The sequence below is a fragment of the Xiphophorus hellerii genome, chromosome 17, assembly GCF_003331165.1.
Source record: "Xiphophorus hellerii strain 12219 chromosome 17, Xiphophorus_hellerii-4.1, whole genome shotgun sequence".
Classification (NCBI taxonomy): Eukaryota; Metazoa; Chordata; class Actinopteri; order Cyprinodontiformes; family Poeciliidae; genus Xiphophorus; species Xiphophorus hellerii.
In genome coordinates this window covers 12,617,051-12,635,664 of record NC_045688.1, presented here as the reverse complement: position 1 = coordinate 12,635,664, position 18,614 = coordinate 12,617,051, and the positions used below count along the sequence as shown (strand labels likewise).

The window sequence follows — 18,614 nt, the reverse complement described above, 5'->3', positions numbered from 1 at the left end:
CCTGTTGCTTGTGCACCATTTCCTACCAAACCTTTTCCTTCCATTCAACTTTCCAGTGATATCCTTATCCAGGTAATGAAATCCACCCATTAGATGAACATAAAAAAATGAAGAGATAAGTTCCTCCTACCAATTCTTATGATGTGTACGACAATGTAGACGTCTTTCCGTAGATCGCTGCTACCCAAATCCTGAAAGAAGACAGAACTCACACATTCTGCTGCTTTTTACTTCACTGTATGAAACATTTGCACACAATCGCTCCCAGACAATACTCACCACAAACAGCGTGGATTGTCTTTCCGTCTTCTCAGGCCACTTGGGCAAGCCATTTTTATTCAGCCTGACAAAGAAGCGTTCGCTGTAGGAGAGGAGACAGACGGAGGGAGAGAGCACACACACACACACACACACACACAGATTAAAGAGGTCAGGAGCATATGCTTACTGTCGTGCAAGAAAAAAAAAAAATAAAAAAAAAAAAACCCCGACAAAGAACGAGTGAGTCCAAGTTACTCTGTGAGCAGGAACAGAATAAAGATTAGAAACCGTGTCAGAAATGTCAAGTGCTGAGCAGCAGGCATCGGAGGAATCACTTCAAAGATCAAACGGCATGCCGTAGCGCTCTGAAATGGAATATGAGGCGGCAGAAAGACAAGCCGAGAGGAAAGATGGAGAGTGTGATCTTCTAATTCCCAACACAGATATTCTGGAAAATGTCTGACGGGTGACGGAGTTTTCTTTGGGTTGGTAAAAGTCTGATTTGTAAATACTGACGCCTTTGGTAGTTTATATGCCGGCCGGCCATTACAATAACAGAAGTAGAAAACAGGATGTAGGTGATCGGACAATCAAGATAAAAATGTTAAATTAATTTGATACCTTTTATACAGTCATATTACCACAGCTGTTTTACCAATAGCACCTTTTTTTAGCCATGTGGATTTGACCGAAAGTTAAAATGACCTGAATCATTTGTCTACATGGGCCATCATCCAGTGTTTTAGCCAACTGCTGCAAACAGAAACATATAAAATTAGTTAAGATTGATTAATAAAAAAAAACAAAACATTTTCTTTTAAATCCCACATCTTAATGCTGCCATCATGGATGGGTTGGCCTTGTGCATGTTTTTCTTTTACTTAGAAATGGTTGAATAAATTGCAATTCCATTCTTCCTTCTTGAAGCATTTCACTTTTCATCTAAAAGGTTTCTGCTACAGAAACAAAACCGGCACAATTCGAAACGTGTCCAAAATTCCAGTCTGCACAACATCCCTGATGTGAACATCTGCACCGAATGAAAAAAACAAGAAATATGTGAAAACGAAACAACTCTGACCTCAAATGCACCAGGCCGCCTTTGAAATTGAATGTCATGCAAAAAAAAGAAAGAAAAAAGCATAAATCTTGGCACTCTTTTTTTTTTTTCCTCTGTACTTCATCCTCCCGGCTTTTATATTGTGCATTTTAAGCGAGGCAGCAGCCATGTCCTGCTGGGCGCCTCTCATCCTGGCTGACGAACTGAGGGCTAATCCAGTTAGGTGACTTTCACAGTCTACAGATAAGCAGAGAGAAAACCTTGTAATTCACCAGCGCTTTGACAATGGGTAAGGCCGCTAGCCCTGCTAGCTTCCACCAGCCACAGTAGGCGCATCTGAACAGATCCTATAGGTTTATCCGGCACACCAAGAGCTGCACAGAGATTAAGATGCAAAAATCCATTTCCCAAATTCTTTTATTTATTTTTCCACTCTCTTTTGTATTGGAATTAATCAAGTGCTCAGTTATTTTTAGGCTATTTTACACAATAAAGCAAAAAAATAAAATAAAAATAATAAAAAAAAATGCAGATCAGGCTGAAAATACCAAAGAAGGAAGAAGGGTAGAAAGGTAAACTTTTACACAATGGGAAAACATCTAGAACAAATATTCCTGCATATTTTACAGTTGAAAAGCTTAAACTACATGAGAACCGTGTATTTAAAGTCACGACAGAATCCAAAAAGTTGCCACTGATGTAAATATGAGGTGAAGCTCAATGCGTTGTGTATGTAGGGCAGTGGGTGCTCATGCCTGAATTAATTATGCTCCTGACAATTAATTATACAAGCTCTTATGATTTTTCATACATGTATTCCTTCTGTACAGTTTTCCTTTTCAAAAATCAACAGTATTGGAGCGAGCCATTCTGCCGGCAGTTTGATTTCGAGGCTGTTGTTCCTCATTAGCCGCTCCCTCTCCGCGGCTTTCCACGCCATTTCGCCCAACCATATGGAGACGGATGCCTTCGCGTCAGACGTGAGATTTCTGCATGCGCTCCCCGAACCCTAATTAGCGGTCTCATTGTCAAAAAAAACCCCAACCACCAATTAACGACCGCTCCAGCGAACACCGAGGCTCTGGCCGATCCTGCCGTGACGCGACGCGAACCCTCCCTCGCCGGCAAATCTTCTGTCTCGCAGCTGTAGCGTGTTGATCACTGGAACCGAGGGGAGCGACGTTCCGCCCCCGGTGGGACCTTATCTGCCGCTATCACCCCTCGCATTAGCATAGCCTGAGTGGCCGTTTTCCCTCCCCTCTGGGGTCCGACGGCGCTTGCTGCTCCCCTCTGCTGATTGCATTAGGAGCAGGGAGCTCACCCGATAAGGGTTGGGGAGGGTAATGGTTGGTGGTAGCGAGCAACTGACGTGAAAAAAGGGGGTTAAATTCACTCCCACTGTACCTTCCAATCAGAAAAGGAGATTTTAAATGCGACACTTGAGGCTAAATGGAAAACTGACAAGAGGACACCTAAAAAAGAAGTAAAAGAAAAACCACTTATAACTCAAATTTGAAGAAAAAGACAATACAAGACTAGATAGTGCAAAGAAAAAAAAACTCCTGCAGGTAGCAATGGAGTCCTGGAAGAAAGGATTTTTAAAGGTGACCCATTATGCTTCCCTGAACAGGTGAAAACATGTTTATTAGATTTTTTTTTCACAAAATCATTCTTAGATCATGAGATTTTAGTCAGATCAGTTCTGCCTATCTTTGGCTCCTTTCAGAACGAGTTGTTTTAGGGCATCTTGTCACTTTAAATCCAGATAAGCTGCTGCTGCTGGTCACACCGCTCCGAACTCAACGTCTACACTCGTATGTGAAAATGGCTGCAAACAGATGCACAATTATATAACCATACATCTTTGACAAGCAGAAGTAGAGCCTTCTGCACAACCAACAGAAATGCAGCATATGGTTTCTTACTGGTTAGTCAAAACACTTGCCTTTTCCAGCAGCCATTGTACAGCATAACGTGCTGGAGATCCGTTGGGGTTGCTAGGATAATTTAGGAGGTTTTTGAAACAACTCATTTTCCAGACATCAAAAAACATGAACTGTTTTCCGAAAAAATAACTGGGTGTTTTTGTTTTTTTTCTTTTAAGATCTTGGTTTTCATAAGTATTTAAGACCCAAATGGAAGTATATAAACATGCAGAATGGCAATTTTGCGTAATAAGTTCCCTTTAAGCTGGCTTTTGATTGTCACAAAAAACGTACGCAGCAAAAATAAGAAACAGAAAAAAAAAACCCAAAAAACGTGGAGGACCGGCGTGACAGCATGACAAGTGCAAGTGTGCGCGCACCCTGCCGAAGGGCTTGACAAGGAGTCCCTATTGGACCCAAAGAAGCTGCCATGGCTGCTTGAGTTGGCGCAGCATTGTGGCGACGGGTCAGAACCCCATCTGCTCGCACACATGACCGTCTGACAAACACCAGTGACAACACAGTAGGGGCAGCAACAGTGTGGCGCTCTGCCAGCTGGATTACGTCAATGTGTGTCTGTGTTCATGCGTATTCACAGTCAACACTGATGAGGAGTTACCGTGGCGATTTTCTTCCAAAAAAGGACAACTGTACTCACAGATCACAGGAAATGGGACTCTTAGAGCAATTTTTCTAAACTCTGAGTCTCTTTACTCCAAAAACTGCTGCTATTTTTGTTTTTTTTTAATGAAAATAAAAATGATAGAAAATGCTTGGAAAGAGTATTTGCCCCCTAGAGATATCTTGAACTTTTACTTATATTGTTACTTATAAACGCTTCAACCTAATTTTAATATCAGACAGAAACTTGAGTAAATACATTAGGCAATTTTCCCCAATAAATAATTAGGTGAAAAACCAATTCAGTAAGGTTATATGTGGAAACATTAACTGCTCCCTTGTTAAATCATGAATTAACTGTGATTAAACAGTTTTTGTTAAAGAGAATTACTCTGACTGGACAAAAACAAAAAGAATCACTGAAATAGAACCCATCTGACAACATGAAGTAGGTGAAAAGATTCAAAAAGCTTCACATCGCACTCCCTACTGCAGAGAAAACAAAGAGCCGTCTCAAATTGACTAAAATTGACTAAAATACGTATTGATGATCCCCAGCCCACTTGTATGATAATCTAAATGACACCAGCAAACAACTTTTATGGGGAGCCATAGTCAAAGTCTTTATATAAATCCAATTTAGATACATTGCATGGCCTTACAAGGAGGATGGCACAATGAGTTATTGGGTTTAGGCGACAGTTACTTAATTATCATCACCTGAGCACTGCATTTCATATTTACTCCAGTTATCGCTGCCTAATCTTAATTACTGTTTAATCATCTGAAACAGCAAAAACAGAGGAAATCTGAAAGAAAGTGCATTCCTTTTTTTTTTCGTCCTTTGCGCGAGTCTCGCAATAAAGTTGGACAAATGAGATTTATAACGCGTCACATAACGACATGATCAGCATGATTGCTGCGTTTGTTCTAAATCAAATGCGTCACAAAGCGGATAGCGTGTGATTACTTAAGCCTGGTTAATGTACTCAATAGCAGCTAGCAGCAGATAAAAAGAGGAAACGAAGGAGAGAAGGGAAATCAGAAAGAGAAGTGATCCAAGTGGAGCATAGTCACCGCAGTGGACAGTAATTATGCACTTGTAAAATAAGGAGCGAGGGGGAAAAAAGACATGATTATTTTGAACGTGAGAGCTAAAAATTGATCAGTGATGATTTAATGGTTTTGAATTTAAACTCTTTCAAATCTTTCATAACTGTGGCTTAGGTTTGCACACGCAGAGCTACACTAATCAGTCTTGTTAGCTCAAGACAGTGTTGACTAAGTAATTTCTGGTTTTAGAGAGCATTGAAAGCCACTAAAATATTTTAGATATGCTGTTCTTGTGACTTAAACCACTGTTAATAAGACACCAGAGAACATAGGGTAAGACTCTGCTTCTGCTCAATGTCAGTAAGCCGAAACTGGAGTTCCCTGAAAACTTGAAAAGAAAAAAAAGGGGAAAAAAATAAATAAAGCTGGATAAACACTTTCAGCTTTAAATTTTTAAGTTTAAAGCTTAAATCTTAAAGTTCGAAGTTAAAATTTTTAAACTGTAATTGTTTTTCCTACCAATTAAAAAACCTTTTAGAGGTCTCAAAAGCATCAGGACCTAATTAAGGTTTCAGAGTATGTACTGGTTAAAGAGTTCCAGTTCTCAAAAGCAACAATTTACACAACTTAAATTATAAGCCACAGACTGTAATAATTCCTCTCATACCACCAATAAGTATATGCAATGTTATTTTGGCTGAAGCAGTGATAGCACTGGCATTACCGCTTGTAATACAAGCCAAATGTTTTTTTTCTCAGTTATCAAACGAGCCCATTCCTGTGAACGGTCAATTATTCACACAAGTGGTGAGAAAAAAATTCTTCTAACTTGAATTATAGTTAAAACAGCTTTTATTTATGTATTTATTTTTTGCAAAAGAGTCCTGGATAAAGTAATAAAACATTAGGTCCCATCAGTATCACTCTCATGTTTCTGTTGTCCTACTGTGAGGCAAAGAGACCAGTCCCGAAAGCGCGACTTCTGAAAAGAAGCTTCGCTGATACCAAGCTCGTTTCTCAACCCACTCACTGTTCAGTCCCCTCGTTTTCTCTGCCCTTAAAAAGCCTCTTGTTTTTGGACATAAAATGGAATCTCCTCCCTTTGAACTATGAAACTAGGGAGCTTAATCGCCGTCCCCTCTCTCTCTTTTTTTGGTGGAGAGAGGGCGGGGGCGGGCGACACTTCTTCATCAGGAGGATGTGGCATGTGTGGACGTGTGCGAGTATGCATTCATGCTGCATGAACGGACTCTATGGGTGAAGAGGTCCTTTCATGTGGCAGCTAAGACGTCATCATTTAACAGTAACAGCACGGCCTTGCCCACTTTTATGTGTCCAAGTGGACTTTAACGAGAGGCTCCATGTGAAAAATCTTGGTGACTGTAATTTGACCAAACAGAAAATCTCAATAAATTTAAAGAAACTGCGAACCAAAAACAATTTCCTATTATCTTGCTGCTTTGCTATAAGAAAATCCAAAAATATGACGGCTGGAGAGATGACTGGATGGATGGATCTTTTTTTTTTTTTTTAGACAAGAGGACAAAAAACTTAAGCTTGGAAATACAAATACACTGAAGCAACATCTTCCTTTATATAACATATGTACTCAAAATCAATTCCATAATTAATCAAAGCTGGAAAAGACTAACATTTCCAGACAGAGATTTGTGTTACTCAGATTCTGCAGGGTTTTCACCTGAGCGGCCGATTCTCCCGTCCGTCATAAATGTGAAAGAAGACCTCCAGCTCCTCCCCCAGGTTGGCGCTCATCAGGCTCTTCACCTGGACAGACAGGTGGTGGGTGCTCGCGGGTGTAGCAGTCTCCTTCTTACGATGCCGATGTTCCATCTGGAGCAAACAGGAGAAAACCACGTAAAAAACAAACAAACAAAAAAGGTTTTCCTATCGCTTTCCACAGCTGGAGAATCTATGACAAGTTTTAAAATAAAGAAAGAAAAGTTTGAAAGTTTGTGCGTTTTAAATCTTGAAAGAATGAAAACAAACAAAAAACGTACAACTAAAGGGGGGGGGATAAGAAAAAGAAAACACATTTGATTCGGTTCTTTAAATACAAGCCAATCGCATTTTAGCTTCTGTATTTAATATTGAATTTCCATGTCAGAGATAAACAACATCCCCCCCCAAGACATCCCACAGTGGGGGGGCCCATCTTTGCAGGCAGATTTGCATTTATATCCAAAACTCCAAAGAGGCTCACATATAGATTAAGTGAAAACAGATCGAGGTAATAAAGCATGTAATATTTCAGACTGCCTGCAGCACCAGAAGGTAATATGGTGAGAGCTTCAGCTGGATTGTTTAGCGTTTGTTTCAGTCTCATTACGAAGAAAACAATCAGCACACTGGTTGCGGAGCGAGGTGTTTTTCAAAAGAGTGCATTTACTTTACAACGTGTCGTAAACTTCGACGTGTTTCACTGAGATTTAGGCATTAGGCCAACACGAAGTAGCGCAAAAATGATGATGGCTTAAGTGTGAAAGAAGTGTGAAAAGTGTGGTGGTGCATTTGTGTTCACCCTGTTTGCTCTGATGCCTAAAAGAAGAACAACAAGATAATCCAGCCAATGCGCAAGAGCCAGTCATGGTGAGGAACTAACACTAAATATCACCACAAACCATTGCAAAGTGAAGGGTGTTCAGATGGCTAAACAAAATCAAGAGCTATCAACCGCTCCACTTGTTTGTAATTTCATTTCAGTATAAACGCAGCTCTTCTGTAAAGGTCTAAGTGGTTTGTTAGAGAACAATGCCAAACATGAAGATCAAGGAAGACACAAGGCAGGCCTGGAGTTGGCTACAAAACACTTTTGACAGCATGCAAACCACTACGTGTGGCAGAAAACTGCCGGAAAACTTGCATATATCTGTATATATGTCTTCTCTGTACAATCTGGAAAAGATTAAACTATTTTCAAAGAATAACGGCTAACACTTTCATTTCGAGACGCGCAAAGCTGTTGTGAAGCTGTAACTAAACCAAAATGGGATTCAAAAAAAGTTTCAACTCAGGGGTTTCTGAATTAAAATGAATGCCAAACTTTTTGGATTTTCAGCTGCAATAAAACATAATATCTGCATCATCCGTTTCACAGTTGTGCACTGCTTTTGTTGGTCTATCACACAAAATCCTAATACAAAAGATGATAAATGTTTGAATATTGGATTATGCAAAAGAAAACTAGGGTTTTGAAAACACACCAATGAATGTAAAAAAAAAAAAAGGCATTTCATGTCACTTAAACGGCTAAAAGTAACAACCTCCCTACTGATGTTTTTCCCCAAAAGGGTCCAATTATATTCTGAGCAAAAATGATCTAATGGTCTTTTAATGCAGCAAAACTAAGAGCATTATTACCAGAAAGTAACTGTCACATCTCAGTGTGGTCTGCAGGTGGTCATTACATGCTGCATTAGGTCAGGCTACATAGAATAACAGCAGTAAGGCCTTGCCCAGGATTGCATCATAGAACGGCAACTACCATCTAGATCAACATGTGCACTACTGCTCACTTAACAGCATGAGAGGTTTATCCCGGTCTGCTGTCGATGTCCAAAAATACTGCACACAAACAGCACCAGATGGTCAAAGGAGGTACTGCCAAATCATGTCTTAAATTGACTGCTGTAGTAAAACACACAACAGGAGGTTTGGGGGGGATGGAAGGCAGGGAGAGGTTGTAAAAATAAACATTTGAAAATGAGAAAAATATATATATTAAAAAAAAGAAGAACTGCAAATACACAACAGGGGCAAGTCAAGGACAGAGAGGAACAAGCTGCTACCAAAATGACAACCTGCAGAGCTCAACCTGCAACAGCAAAAGTTGCGTGTTGTGTTTTAAAAAGCAAATACCAATAAACACTCAACCTTAGCATTGACGGTGCTGAAACTGTGTCCCCGAGACATAACCTTCAAACTTGTTAAATTAATATTTTTCAGCATTTCCTTTTTATATAAATTCAGCTGTTGTTCTAATATGAATGGAAAGCCAACAGATCTGACATGAAGGGATAGTTCAGCACTTTTTAAGTGAGGTGCTGTTAAAAGGCTATACGCAGTTTGTATCTCACCTGCAATGAGTAGCACCTGGTGTTTATTTTAAATCAAGATTAGTCAGTTCTGGAGGTCAAAGTTGACAACTAGTCCAAATAAAACCAACAAAAAAACCACGGTTTAACCTAATTCTGTTTTATGATCTTTAATCTAAGATCGTTTTATGATTACATGTAGAAAACCCAATGATTATTTAAAAGGGAAAAGAGAATCTGTGAGGCAGAAATTATCTACTGAGCACGCATTAAAAACGCAACTGGCCAAAGTGAAACTGTGATATAAAAGACAAGCAAGTAAAGATTTAAGTGAAATAGTTTTAACACTGCAGTATTTTTATATCAGGTAGTTTCGCTTAAAGCAGTGGTGCCCAAAGCGGGTCCTGGAGGGCCGGCGTCCTGCGTGTTTTAGTTTTCTCCATAGTTTAACGCACCTGGATCAAATGATGGCTCGTTAGCTGGCCTAAGAAGAACACTGACATGGTGGGAAGGTTGTTACTACAACCAGGGAGAGAACTAAAACATGCTGGATGCCGGCCCTCCAGGACCCACTTTGGGCACCCCTGGCTTAAAGTAAAAGTTTTCCACAGGAAGGCAGTTAGAGGTACACCACCACCACACTATCTTGAAAAATTTAGCTTTCGAGTTCAGCAGCAAAAGTAGCTTAACATCATTGCCATGACAGTTACCTACTATGGGTAGATTAACTGTTTTATACCTGTGAACAGAACCTCACTTCAGAAAATCTCAACTGTACTCTCAGGAAATTATTCTACTCTCAGGAAATTATTCTCCAGATTTCACATAGACTGGGATTGGATTTCGGTTGAATTAGCGGGAGGAAACAAAAGAGAAGAAAAAAAGCTGGATTTGGAAAATATCTAGGAACAACAATTGAACGGAGATTGAGGGGGGAAAAAAAGCAGCCACTGTTCAAACTAAACCTTCAGAAATGCCAGAGCAATCACCGACATTTGCTTCGTACAGTCAGTATTGCTTTGATGAGAAAATTCAGCCAGCATATCAAAACATTAAGAGGAGATTCCGTACTTAGACACGATGCACACACGCAAGTGAAATGTGATAAACAGACACGACGAGAAAACGATATGAAAAACAACGTCCTGTAGAAAGCAGCTTTGCCATAAACACATCATTGAATAAACCACTTATTCACATGAGACTCCGGCAAAGATGAGCTCATAAATCATTTCAAAAACAACAACGCCTCTTGAAGTGACAAATATGTTTTGTCTAGTCCCGTCTCCGCTGCATGACTGAAGCCCCAGAAATAGCCACCTGTTGGAACGGTCTAAAAACAAGGCGCCCGCCGCCGACTTCTTTAAGGGATCAGTGCCTCAGAGACGACACAGGCCGGGGCCGGGCTGCCAAGTTTGACGTAAAATGACTAGTTCCGGGAGAATGCCTAATTTATGCTTTGGGTTTTTATTATGAGGTTATTTTCGGCGCGTCGTTTAGAGCTGCCTGATGGGAACAATCTGTGGTTATGCGTCAGCTTCTGGAGGCAGGGAGAAGAAGGCAGGAGACAGCTGGACATGCCAATGTCATTTTGTCTATCTATTTATTATTTAGGAATTTTTGAGAACAATACAAAGCGAACCAAACAAGCAGCTGGAAAAACTACAAGGGGGAAGTCAGCCAATACAAGAGGAAAAAAGAAAAGTCACCATAAGTCACTACCTACCTATTTAAATGTATTTTTCCCCTCTGTTTTGTTTGTACCTGCCTTTTTTTTTTTTTTTTTACAAAAATGGCTTTTTAGCCAGACAAAGCATTACTTCTAATATTTTCAGAAGTATGTCTTGTTTTAATCGTATCCATAGCTACTGCTAATTGAGATTTTGGACAAGTTGAATGTTGTGCATGTACTAAAAACCACAACACTGCTATTTCTGCTATTTTAGCACTCTTAGATATGTGTTATAAACAGCATGCTTAACCTTTGCTATATAAATCCTGACAGTAAAAGGGGAATAAACTTCACCCAACAGCGGTTAGAGTTGCAGGAGGCAGCTACAAAGTTCATTAGTAACCATGTTGTGAAGAAGCTCTGTAAAAAAGAATCCTGTATTATTCAGACTATTTACATAGGGATTTGTTCCTCTTTATTTTAGAGTACTAAAATACCCATGGTGCACTGCAACGGGGTCAAACATGGAACTCAACAAACTTCAATAAATCATGGATGAGCTGTGATGAACCGTGATTTTGCAAAGATGAGTTTATTTCACCAACCAAAACCAGTCACTTAAAGTTAAACAGAACATAAATATATCACACAGCTAAACACCGTGGCCCAGTCTAAAGAAATTCGAGAATGGAAGAGAAAGTCATTGAGATGCATCAATATTTAATGGGTTGCAAAGCCATTTCTAATTTCTGTGGGACTCCAGTAAACCATAGAGAGCTTTTCTTTTTCCCCAAATAGAAAAAATATCAGTCGTCAGTGAGCCTTCCCAAGAGTGGGTGGCTTACAAAAAAAAAAACGACTCCAAGATCGCATTCACCTATTTTCCTGAAAGTCGTAAAAATTGTCCAGAGCATTGCTTAAAGCACTGCAATGCTTCATACGCCTCAAGTAAAGTCAGTGTTTGTGATTCGACAATAATACGAGACTGGAGGGAAAAAAAAGAGAGGCATCCACGGGACGATTCAAGGAGAGAAACAGGGTGTGAAAAATACATAACTATTTTTAAAAAATCCAGTGTTAGAAAATAATTGCTCTTAAGAATTATATATATTTGTAGCAAACGTTGTGGTGTACTTTTTTAACTTCAGAGTTGAACTTTCAAAACTGTTCTCCTGAGGTGTAAATTTGACAAGACACAAAGGCCCGTTTCATTTAGAGACTCTCCAAAAGGAGAATAGGTAATTTAAGAAAAGCAAATGTCCATTGACTTTTTTCTGGAAAAGGAAGCTACTGAGAAAATATGAAGCCTCTGATGTAAAAAATATATTTTTTTTTACATGTCTTTACTAAGGGTGCCAAAAATCTTGGGAGAACGCAGGCCTTCTCCCACAACAAGCAATGCCAATGGAAGCTTTGCCAGCAGGTCCTGTGCCAGGCCTAAGTGATCCTTCACAGTTGTATGATTCACCACAATTAATGAACTAATCTCAATCTCCAAGGACTAAGTGGGAAGTATGAGGTTCAATTGCATTTGGGCAGTAGGAGACGATCCCAAGTGAGCTGACTCAGGCTGAGAGTAGGGAGCTAATTAGTGATTTTTAGAAAAAGTCAGTGTCTCCTTTCTACATAAGTTTTTTTTTTAAACAAATATATGACAAAGAAAAAAAAACCTTATTTGTGGAAGTAAAATTCTAACCAAATTTATACATTTTTGCTTGCAACCAGGATAAAGGCCATATAATATGCAGAGCCGCAAATTAGACCAAGGCTTTTCTGATAGTAAAGTAATCCTCTTATCCTTTCCCTAAAGCCAAAATCTCAAACGGTGTTAATTTACTTTCGGAATAAGTGCAGAAAAACTGAGGAACGTCTTTTTACAAACAAATCAGAAGAGCTTACAACTCAATGTTGCACGATGTTATCAACTTCTTAAGATAAATCCAACATTCAAACTTCTAGTTGTCAAATATTTACTAGCTAGATAGTAGTACTCAGCTGTACTGGTGCTTGCCTGCTTAACTAAAGGTTTCTTTCCTGCCTCTGCTCAAATGTCACATGATTTGCTGACCTTGCAGTTAATCTTTCCTGAATAGAGCCACTTGTACAACTAGTATGCCATTACATGTGTACCATTTTAATATCCTCTTTTCCACAGAAAGCTCTCCTGGTCCAGTGCTTCTGTGTATGTTTGTGTTTTTTCAAGATACAGGCCGTCATCAAGGTAACATTTGAGTACTGCCTTTGTTTTTATTTCCTGCATAAAGTCGGCCTGCCCAAACACTTTGGTGCTCGTACGTTTAGTTAAATCCATTTCCTGGATTGAGGTATTGCTGTTATTAACTTAGGAGGCTCCAATTTTCTTTCGTTCCCATATAAAGTTCATCCTTTCTGCTGTATCTTGGTTTAGCCATGTCTCTTTTCCTTCACTGCCGTTAAATCGGTGTATTTTTTCCATTGAATGTAGACTTGACTTTTGTGTTTCACAGTGTCTCTTTTCAGAAGGAAGTTATTAAAGTCACTACTTTTGCTGTTAACTTTGCTGTCGTCCACTTTACATAGTCTCCTTGTTTTCCTTTCTGATGAAAAAAATACTCTTATGTAAGCCACAACAAAATAACAGATCATAAAATACATAAGCTGCAGGTTTTTTCACAACTTAAGATCTCACTGAGAAACACTGATGTAATTACACAGCATTTCCATGGTTTATTGTGCCTTTGTGTAATCTCATTTCTGGGTCTTTGTTCATGTATACGTGTGGCGAGTGCCTTTCTTTTTGTTTTTTTAAAATATCGCCTCACTGTAGCTGGGAATTGCAGTCATTTGCTTATTTTGGAACAGAGGTGTGTTGTTTTGCTTTCATCTCTCTACGGCTGCCTTTGTTTCGGCTAACAACCGAAATGAAACAGACGGATTAAGGGCCTCAATTACCCCTCTCTGAAGCAAAAGCCGACACAGCGCGAGAGTACGTGTGATATAATTCCCCCCCTTGCTCCGTGACGGGGCAGAGGAGTGGTTGCCATGGTAACAGTGGATGGGGTTCAAAAGAAGGCGGGTGGGAAAAATTTTGGAGGAAAAGGCAGAGAGAGGGGGGCGGGGGGAGAAAATATGGAAGCAGACAGGAGGACGGTCAATTCTGTTCAACAGCAATGCTGCTCTTGGAGGAAAACACTGACATTGGTGCCACACACAGTTATCAAAAACGTTTGTTTGCTTCCAAGATACATCAAAAACACAAATTTGATTTTTTAGTGTGAATGTAATCAGGTGAGGAATACATTGTCTATGCAAACAGGAAACTGGAATAACCACAACAATCAGAACTCTGACATGCATAGTACAAAGATTCTCCAAACCCCAATATGGCCGCCACATAGTATAAAATAACAACGGTAGCGCTAACAAGTTTTTTACTGATGTTTTGTCAGAGCTTGTTTGCCATCAAATCAGTCTTAAAGATGACACTCTGCAACCAATTTTAGTGTCTGAATGCATCAAAATTGTACATTTGATGATGTCTGGCCACAACTTAGCAAAAAACAGAGATCAGAAATCAAAGCACAAAATTCTGATCTGTGCATCTTCAGAGTTATGTGAACCGCGTCTTTCTTTTTAAACAATGACGTCTCTAATTATCTTGCATTCGTTTCATACCGACAGCGCCACCGATTGGCCCGGCATACCCACTACACTTTTTTCTGTGCCGCGTTCTGTCGTGTGGACGTGTATTTTTTCTTCATGGCTCACAAAAATATGCACTACTCCTCTCTCTGTGTGTACAGGGCCTAAATCAACTGAGCTTCTTCAGATATTTACAAACTGTAACCTACTGACAGTGCGTTTTAAATGTTTTAACTCTGTGATATGTTGGATTGATTTGGATAGTACATAATGGGATCAGATGGTGACCATACAACTGGATTGCATTATGACTGAGTTGAATTGATTTTTGCTCAAACTGGACTCTATATAATTTAATAGGAATTGGCCCTGCTCGTCTTGTAAAGTGCATTAAGGGAAGCCCAGAAGACAGCCCAAACCTTGAAGTAAAAAAAAAAAAAAAAAAAAAATCAACAGTGTCAGTAAAACATAAGGCAAAAGATTGCAGCCCAACACTTAAACAGGTAGAAAACCGTTAAAGGGAAGGTCCCCCAACTATCTGAACAATAAATTAGGTTTTGACAAACATTAGGAGTCCTCACCAGTCTGTACAGTTCTGTTACGCTGATTTCGTCTGGGTCCACCATGCTGAACTCCCGCCTGGGCACCAGGTCCAAGCAGAGTTGTCTAAAACAAACACAGATAAGACAAATCACACACAGAGTGCTTTGAACTGTGATGCACAGCTGCAAAAATCAACACGACTGCCACCTCAGCCGGGGTTTTAAATCCATCTGACAAATGGTCCGACTTCTTCTTCAGCTCCTTTCCATTTGCTCTGTCCTCCTGCACCTCTCAGCAGTTCCTCGTATCCGTTTATGCGCCTCTCCTGCCTCGATTCTCAACTATCCCGAAGTGGGAGTTAAAACCGTTCTTTCATCATTCCTTCTCCTGCGGTTCATACCAACACCATCCGGTGCTAGGTGTCTCCTTTGCAGCAATAAAAGAGGAAAAGGCCCACATGTCCCACTCTGACTAATGATGGATGTTTGAGAATGGCCAATGGCGGGAGAATGAAGGATGAAGGAAAAAAAAAAGAAAAAGGTAAAAAGCACACAGAATGAGGATGTGACACAAGTTGAGGGTTATTTCTTTCCCTTCTTTTAACCCATCAGCATTGAGCGGTAAGAGATTGGAGAGAGGCAAACAGCAGGAGGGATGGAGCAAGTGTCGGCTGTGTGAGACCGACTTGATTGAGTGAGGAGCGTGCTTACAGGGAAGAGAGGTGACAACAAAAAGACAGACGTGTGACAAGCCAGGAAAGCTGGAGAGGAAGAACAGAGCTGCAAAAATGTATAAGAAATAAGCCGAGGCAAAAAGCGAGGAGAGATTTTTTTTCTTCCCCCCTGAGAGGAGTTTAGTCAAACCAAATCGGTAAGATGAATGCGGCCACCCTGAAGAGACCTAGAGGTAGATTTACTCCCTTATTTTGTTGGCATGCTCCACTAATCTCCCAGAAAACTGCAAAACAGGCGAAACACTGAGTTTCTTTAACTCGAGGCATCAATATTTTTGATGATTTTGATGCCATTTGGCAAAATGAAATGCTTATTGGTGCTTCATAACACCAATAAACTACCGCATTATGTCTTCAAGGTATAAAGCACTTTGAAAAGTTGGAGGTCACACAAACAGACTCTTGTTAAAGTGACTTCACTTTCGTGCTAGATGCAACTCTTTAATACAAATCAATCATATCTTTAGGATAATATCTCCCTGGTGCGTGTAGAAAACAAGTTTTCATGTTCAACTCAAATGTAACACTTTATAGAACATGAAGGATCATATCGGAGGAACCTTTGCAAATAATTGGAATCAAAACATTTCACAACCAATGACCCCCTCCAGAGATTGTGTACAATTTCTGCCTACGAAGCAGGAGAATCCTGCAGCTTTGACGAGATAAAGAGGGAGCCGAAAGCAGAAGCGTCTGAAGGTCAAGATGAACTCGGCGAGGCCAAGAAAACCTGACGAGACGCCGCTCGTGGGATTTCTGGGAAAAACAATTCAAAGATTTAGCTGAACTCGGCAGGAGTCTGACCTTCATGGAAAAGTCATCAGAAGAAAATCTCTTCTTTATTCTCGCAACAACAACATCGGAAGAATTGCAGAAAAATAAGTCCTGCGGAGTCCAGAGGAGGGGGGAGCAGAACGTACTCGCTCCAGGATCTTACAATATTGGTTCAACTGTTTCTCAAACGGGAAGAGGCTGGGTTGACGACAGATTAGTCAGCTCACTGTAAAATCTACAAGAGGACAAACTTTCAGGCAAAGCCAAAGGCTTTTTCTTGTGATATCTCCCAAACATCATGACTTTACATCACAACCACAGTTGCAACTTAAAACAACGCTGGTTTTGCCAAAATTCAAACAAACAAATGTCTTGCCAATACCTGATTTTGAACCCGTATTGCTTCTATGAGAGACGTACTTAAACATTGGCGGCCTGATACTCACTCGTTGCCCCAGTCCAGTCTCGCCGTGATGTGCTGCTTGACGTCCTTCATTCGGTCGTGAGTGAGGTGGCCGACCAGCACCTGCCTCCTCAGGTCCAAGATTTCATTCATCACGTGCCAGAGCCGATGGAACAAATCGCCCTCGTTCTTCTGCAGGAGGTGAAAAGTGACGGAGAGGAAGGAGAACGAGGGGAAAGAAAGCTTTGAGAAGAGACACGGCCGAACGTGACGGAATATATAATCGCACATTTAAAGAGGAGCAGGTGGAATTAGATCTGGCTGATACCAGGCATCAAAATCTTCTGTTTGGAACAGAACGTGAAGGAATAGTTTTTCATTTAATCGTGTAGCACAATTATTAAATCACATCTTCATGATCATGTCTTTTCCAATATAATATTTTACATGGTTAGATCATAAAGTCTCTCTAAATCGTGCCGAGATGAACAGAGAGCCACGACTAATTCTGGTGAATCTTCTATTTGTTTGATTTTTGTCCTATTTAAAGGCCAGTGACGACACATTTTCAGTTTATGGGAGGGTCCGACAGATGTTTATTTAAGTTTTTACACACAATGGCAGTGTTCTCAGAGAAACATTCCCCCAGGGCCACAGATCTTCCATCTACTTTCAAATTTTTTTAGTGACAAAAAGCTGAGTTATTCTCTCCTTTTCTAATGAAAAGAACAGAAAAGTCTTTTTTTTTTTTTGCTTCCTAACCAAGGTCTCTCTAAAAACGATCATGGAGGTTTGATGACCCAAAATTAAAATTATTTTTCTCCAGTCACTTTGGGTGGTGGGGAACTTCCAACTTCTTCGTCACAGTTCCACGTTTAAAAATTAAAACATTTCAGTCATGCATCTGAGTCGTACATATGCACAAGTTATGATGATAGCTAACAGACTAACAAATAATAGGCACTACATATTCTGATCAACCTCAAAAAGCCAAGTATTTTTCTTTGCAAAAAATACAAAAAAAGATTTTAAAATAATCTATTAAATAGGAAATGTTTGAGATGCAACAGATTATCCATCAATAGAAGATTTATGCTTTTAAAGCTTTTTTAAAGAGTCTCCAGGGTGCCTAGGAAGGGAAGGACACTGCCTGAGTAGAAATATACAACTATGTAATAATTGCCACCTTGAAAATTTACCAAGTGACAAGCCACTCTTTAAAGTGTCACAATAATGAGGGGGAAAAAAAGCTAAAAATGGATTTTAGCTAATAAGCTTCAGTGCCCTGCTGCTTTTTGTAGCTTTTTTTCCTCTTCGATCTCAAAGTATTCATCAGTTCAGTTCAATCAGCCCCCGAGATAGCTTAATGGGCCACAAACACAATCAATTCAGCAAATGAAAGGGTGTGGAAACGGCTTTAACTGTTTTCCAATCACCAAGTCCCGTATAAACTCACACTGGAATTGTGTCTAAATGCATGTAATCATCCCTACCACGTAGAGCTGCTTCCACATGGTGCCCCACTCTCTCAGGGTCGACGTCATCTCCGTGATGACAGAGTCTTCGACGGGGATCACGGTCTCAAATTGCCTGCAAACGTAGACGTTTGCGTGAGAACGAGTCGTCACTTTCACGAATGGAAACGGCGAACCAGAGAGACGCGACTCACCCTTTGTTCTTCACTACGGCGTTCTTCAGGTGGATGTAACTGCATGGGAAGATTCCCTTTGGATAGAAGAAAGGCAGGTTAATTGAAACGCTCTTGTTGTCGTTTGCTTCTGGCACCGTTAGCATGAGACTGTCCATGTGATAAACAACTTAGAGCCAAGTATATGTGTGGACAAAATGAAGTTTGTGGTATTCTACTTAGAGGACGAAGATAAAAACGGCTCGACA

At 40.1% G+C, this 18,614-nt stretch overlaps 1 protein-coding gene across 3 annotated transcripts in view; it reads right to left on the bottom strand.

The window, feature by feature from the left end:
* Nucleotides 1-18,614, bottom strand: part of dock4b (dedicator of cytokinesis 4b) — a 122,098-nt gene that overhangs the window by 63,842 nt on the left and 39,642 nt on the right. For all 3 annotated transcript variants that reach the window (XM_032589260.1, XM_032589263.1, XM_032589262.1), the window contains exons 4-10: nt 18,388-18,443; nt 18,212-18,308; nt 16,762-16,910; nt 14,847-14,931; nt 6,620-6,771; nt 280-361; nt 131-191 (exon numbers count right to left, since the gene is read on the bottom strand). In XM_032589260.1, coding sequence (XP_032445151.1) covers nt 131-191; nt 280-361; nt 6,620-6,771; nt 14,847-14,931; nt 16,762-16,910; nt 18,212-18,308; nt 18,388-18,443 — 682 coding nt within the window. The remainder of the gene's footprint in view (nt 1-130; nt 192-279; nt 362-6,619; nt 6,772-14,846; nt 14,932-16,761; nt 16,911-18,211; nt 18,309-18,387; nt 18,444-18,614) is intronic.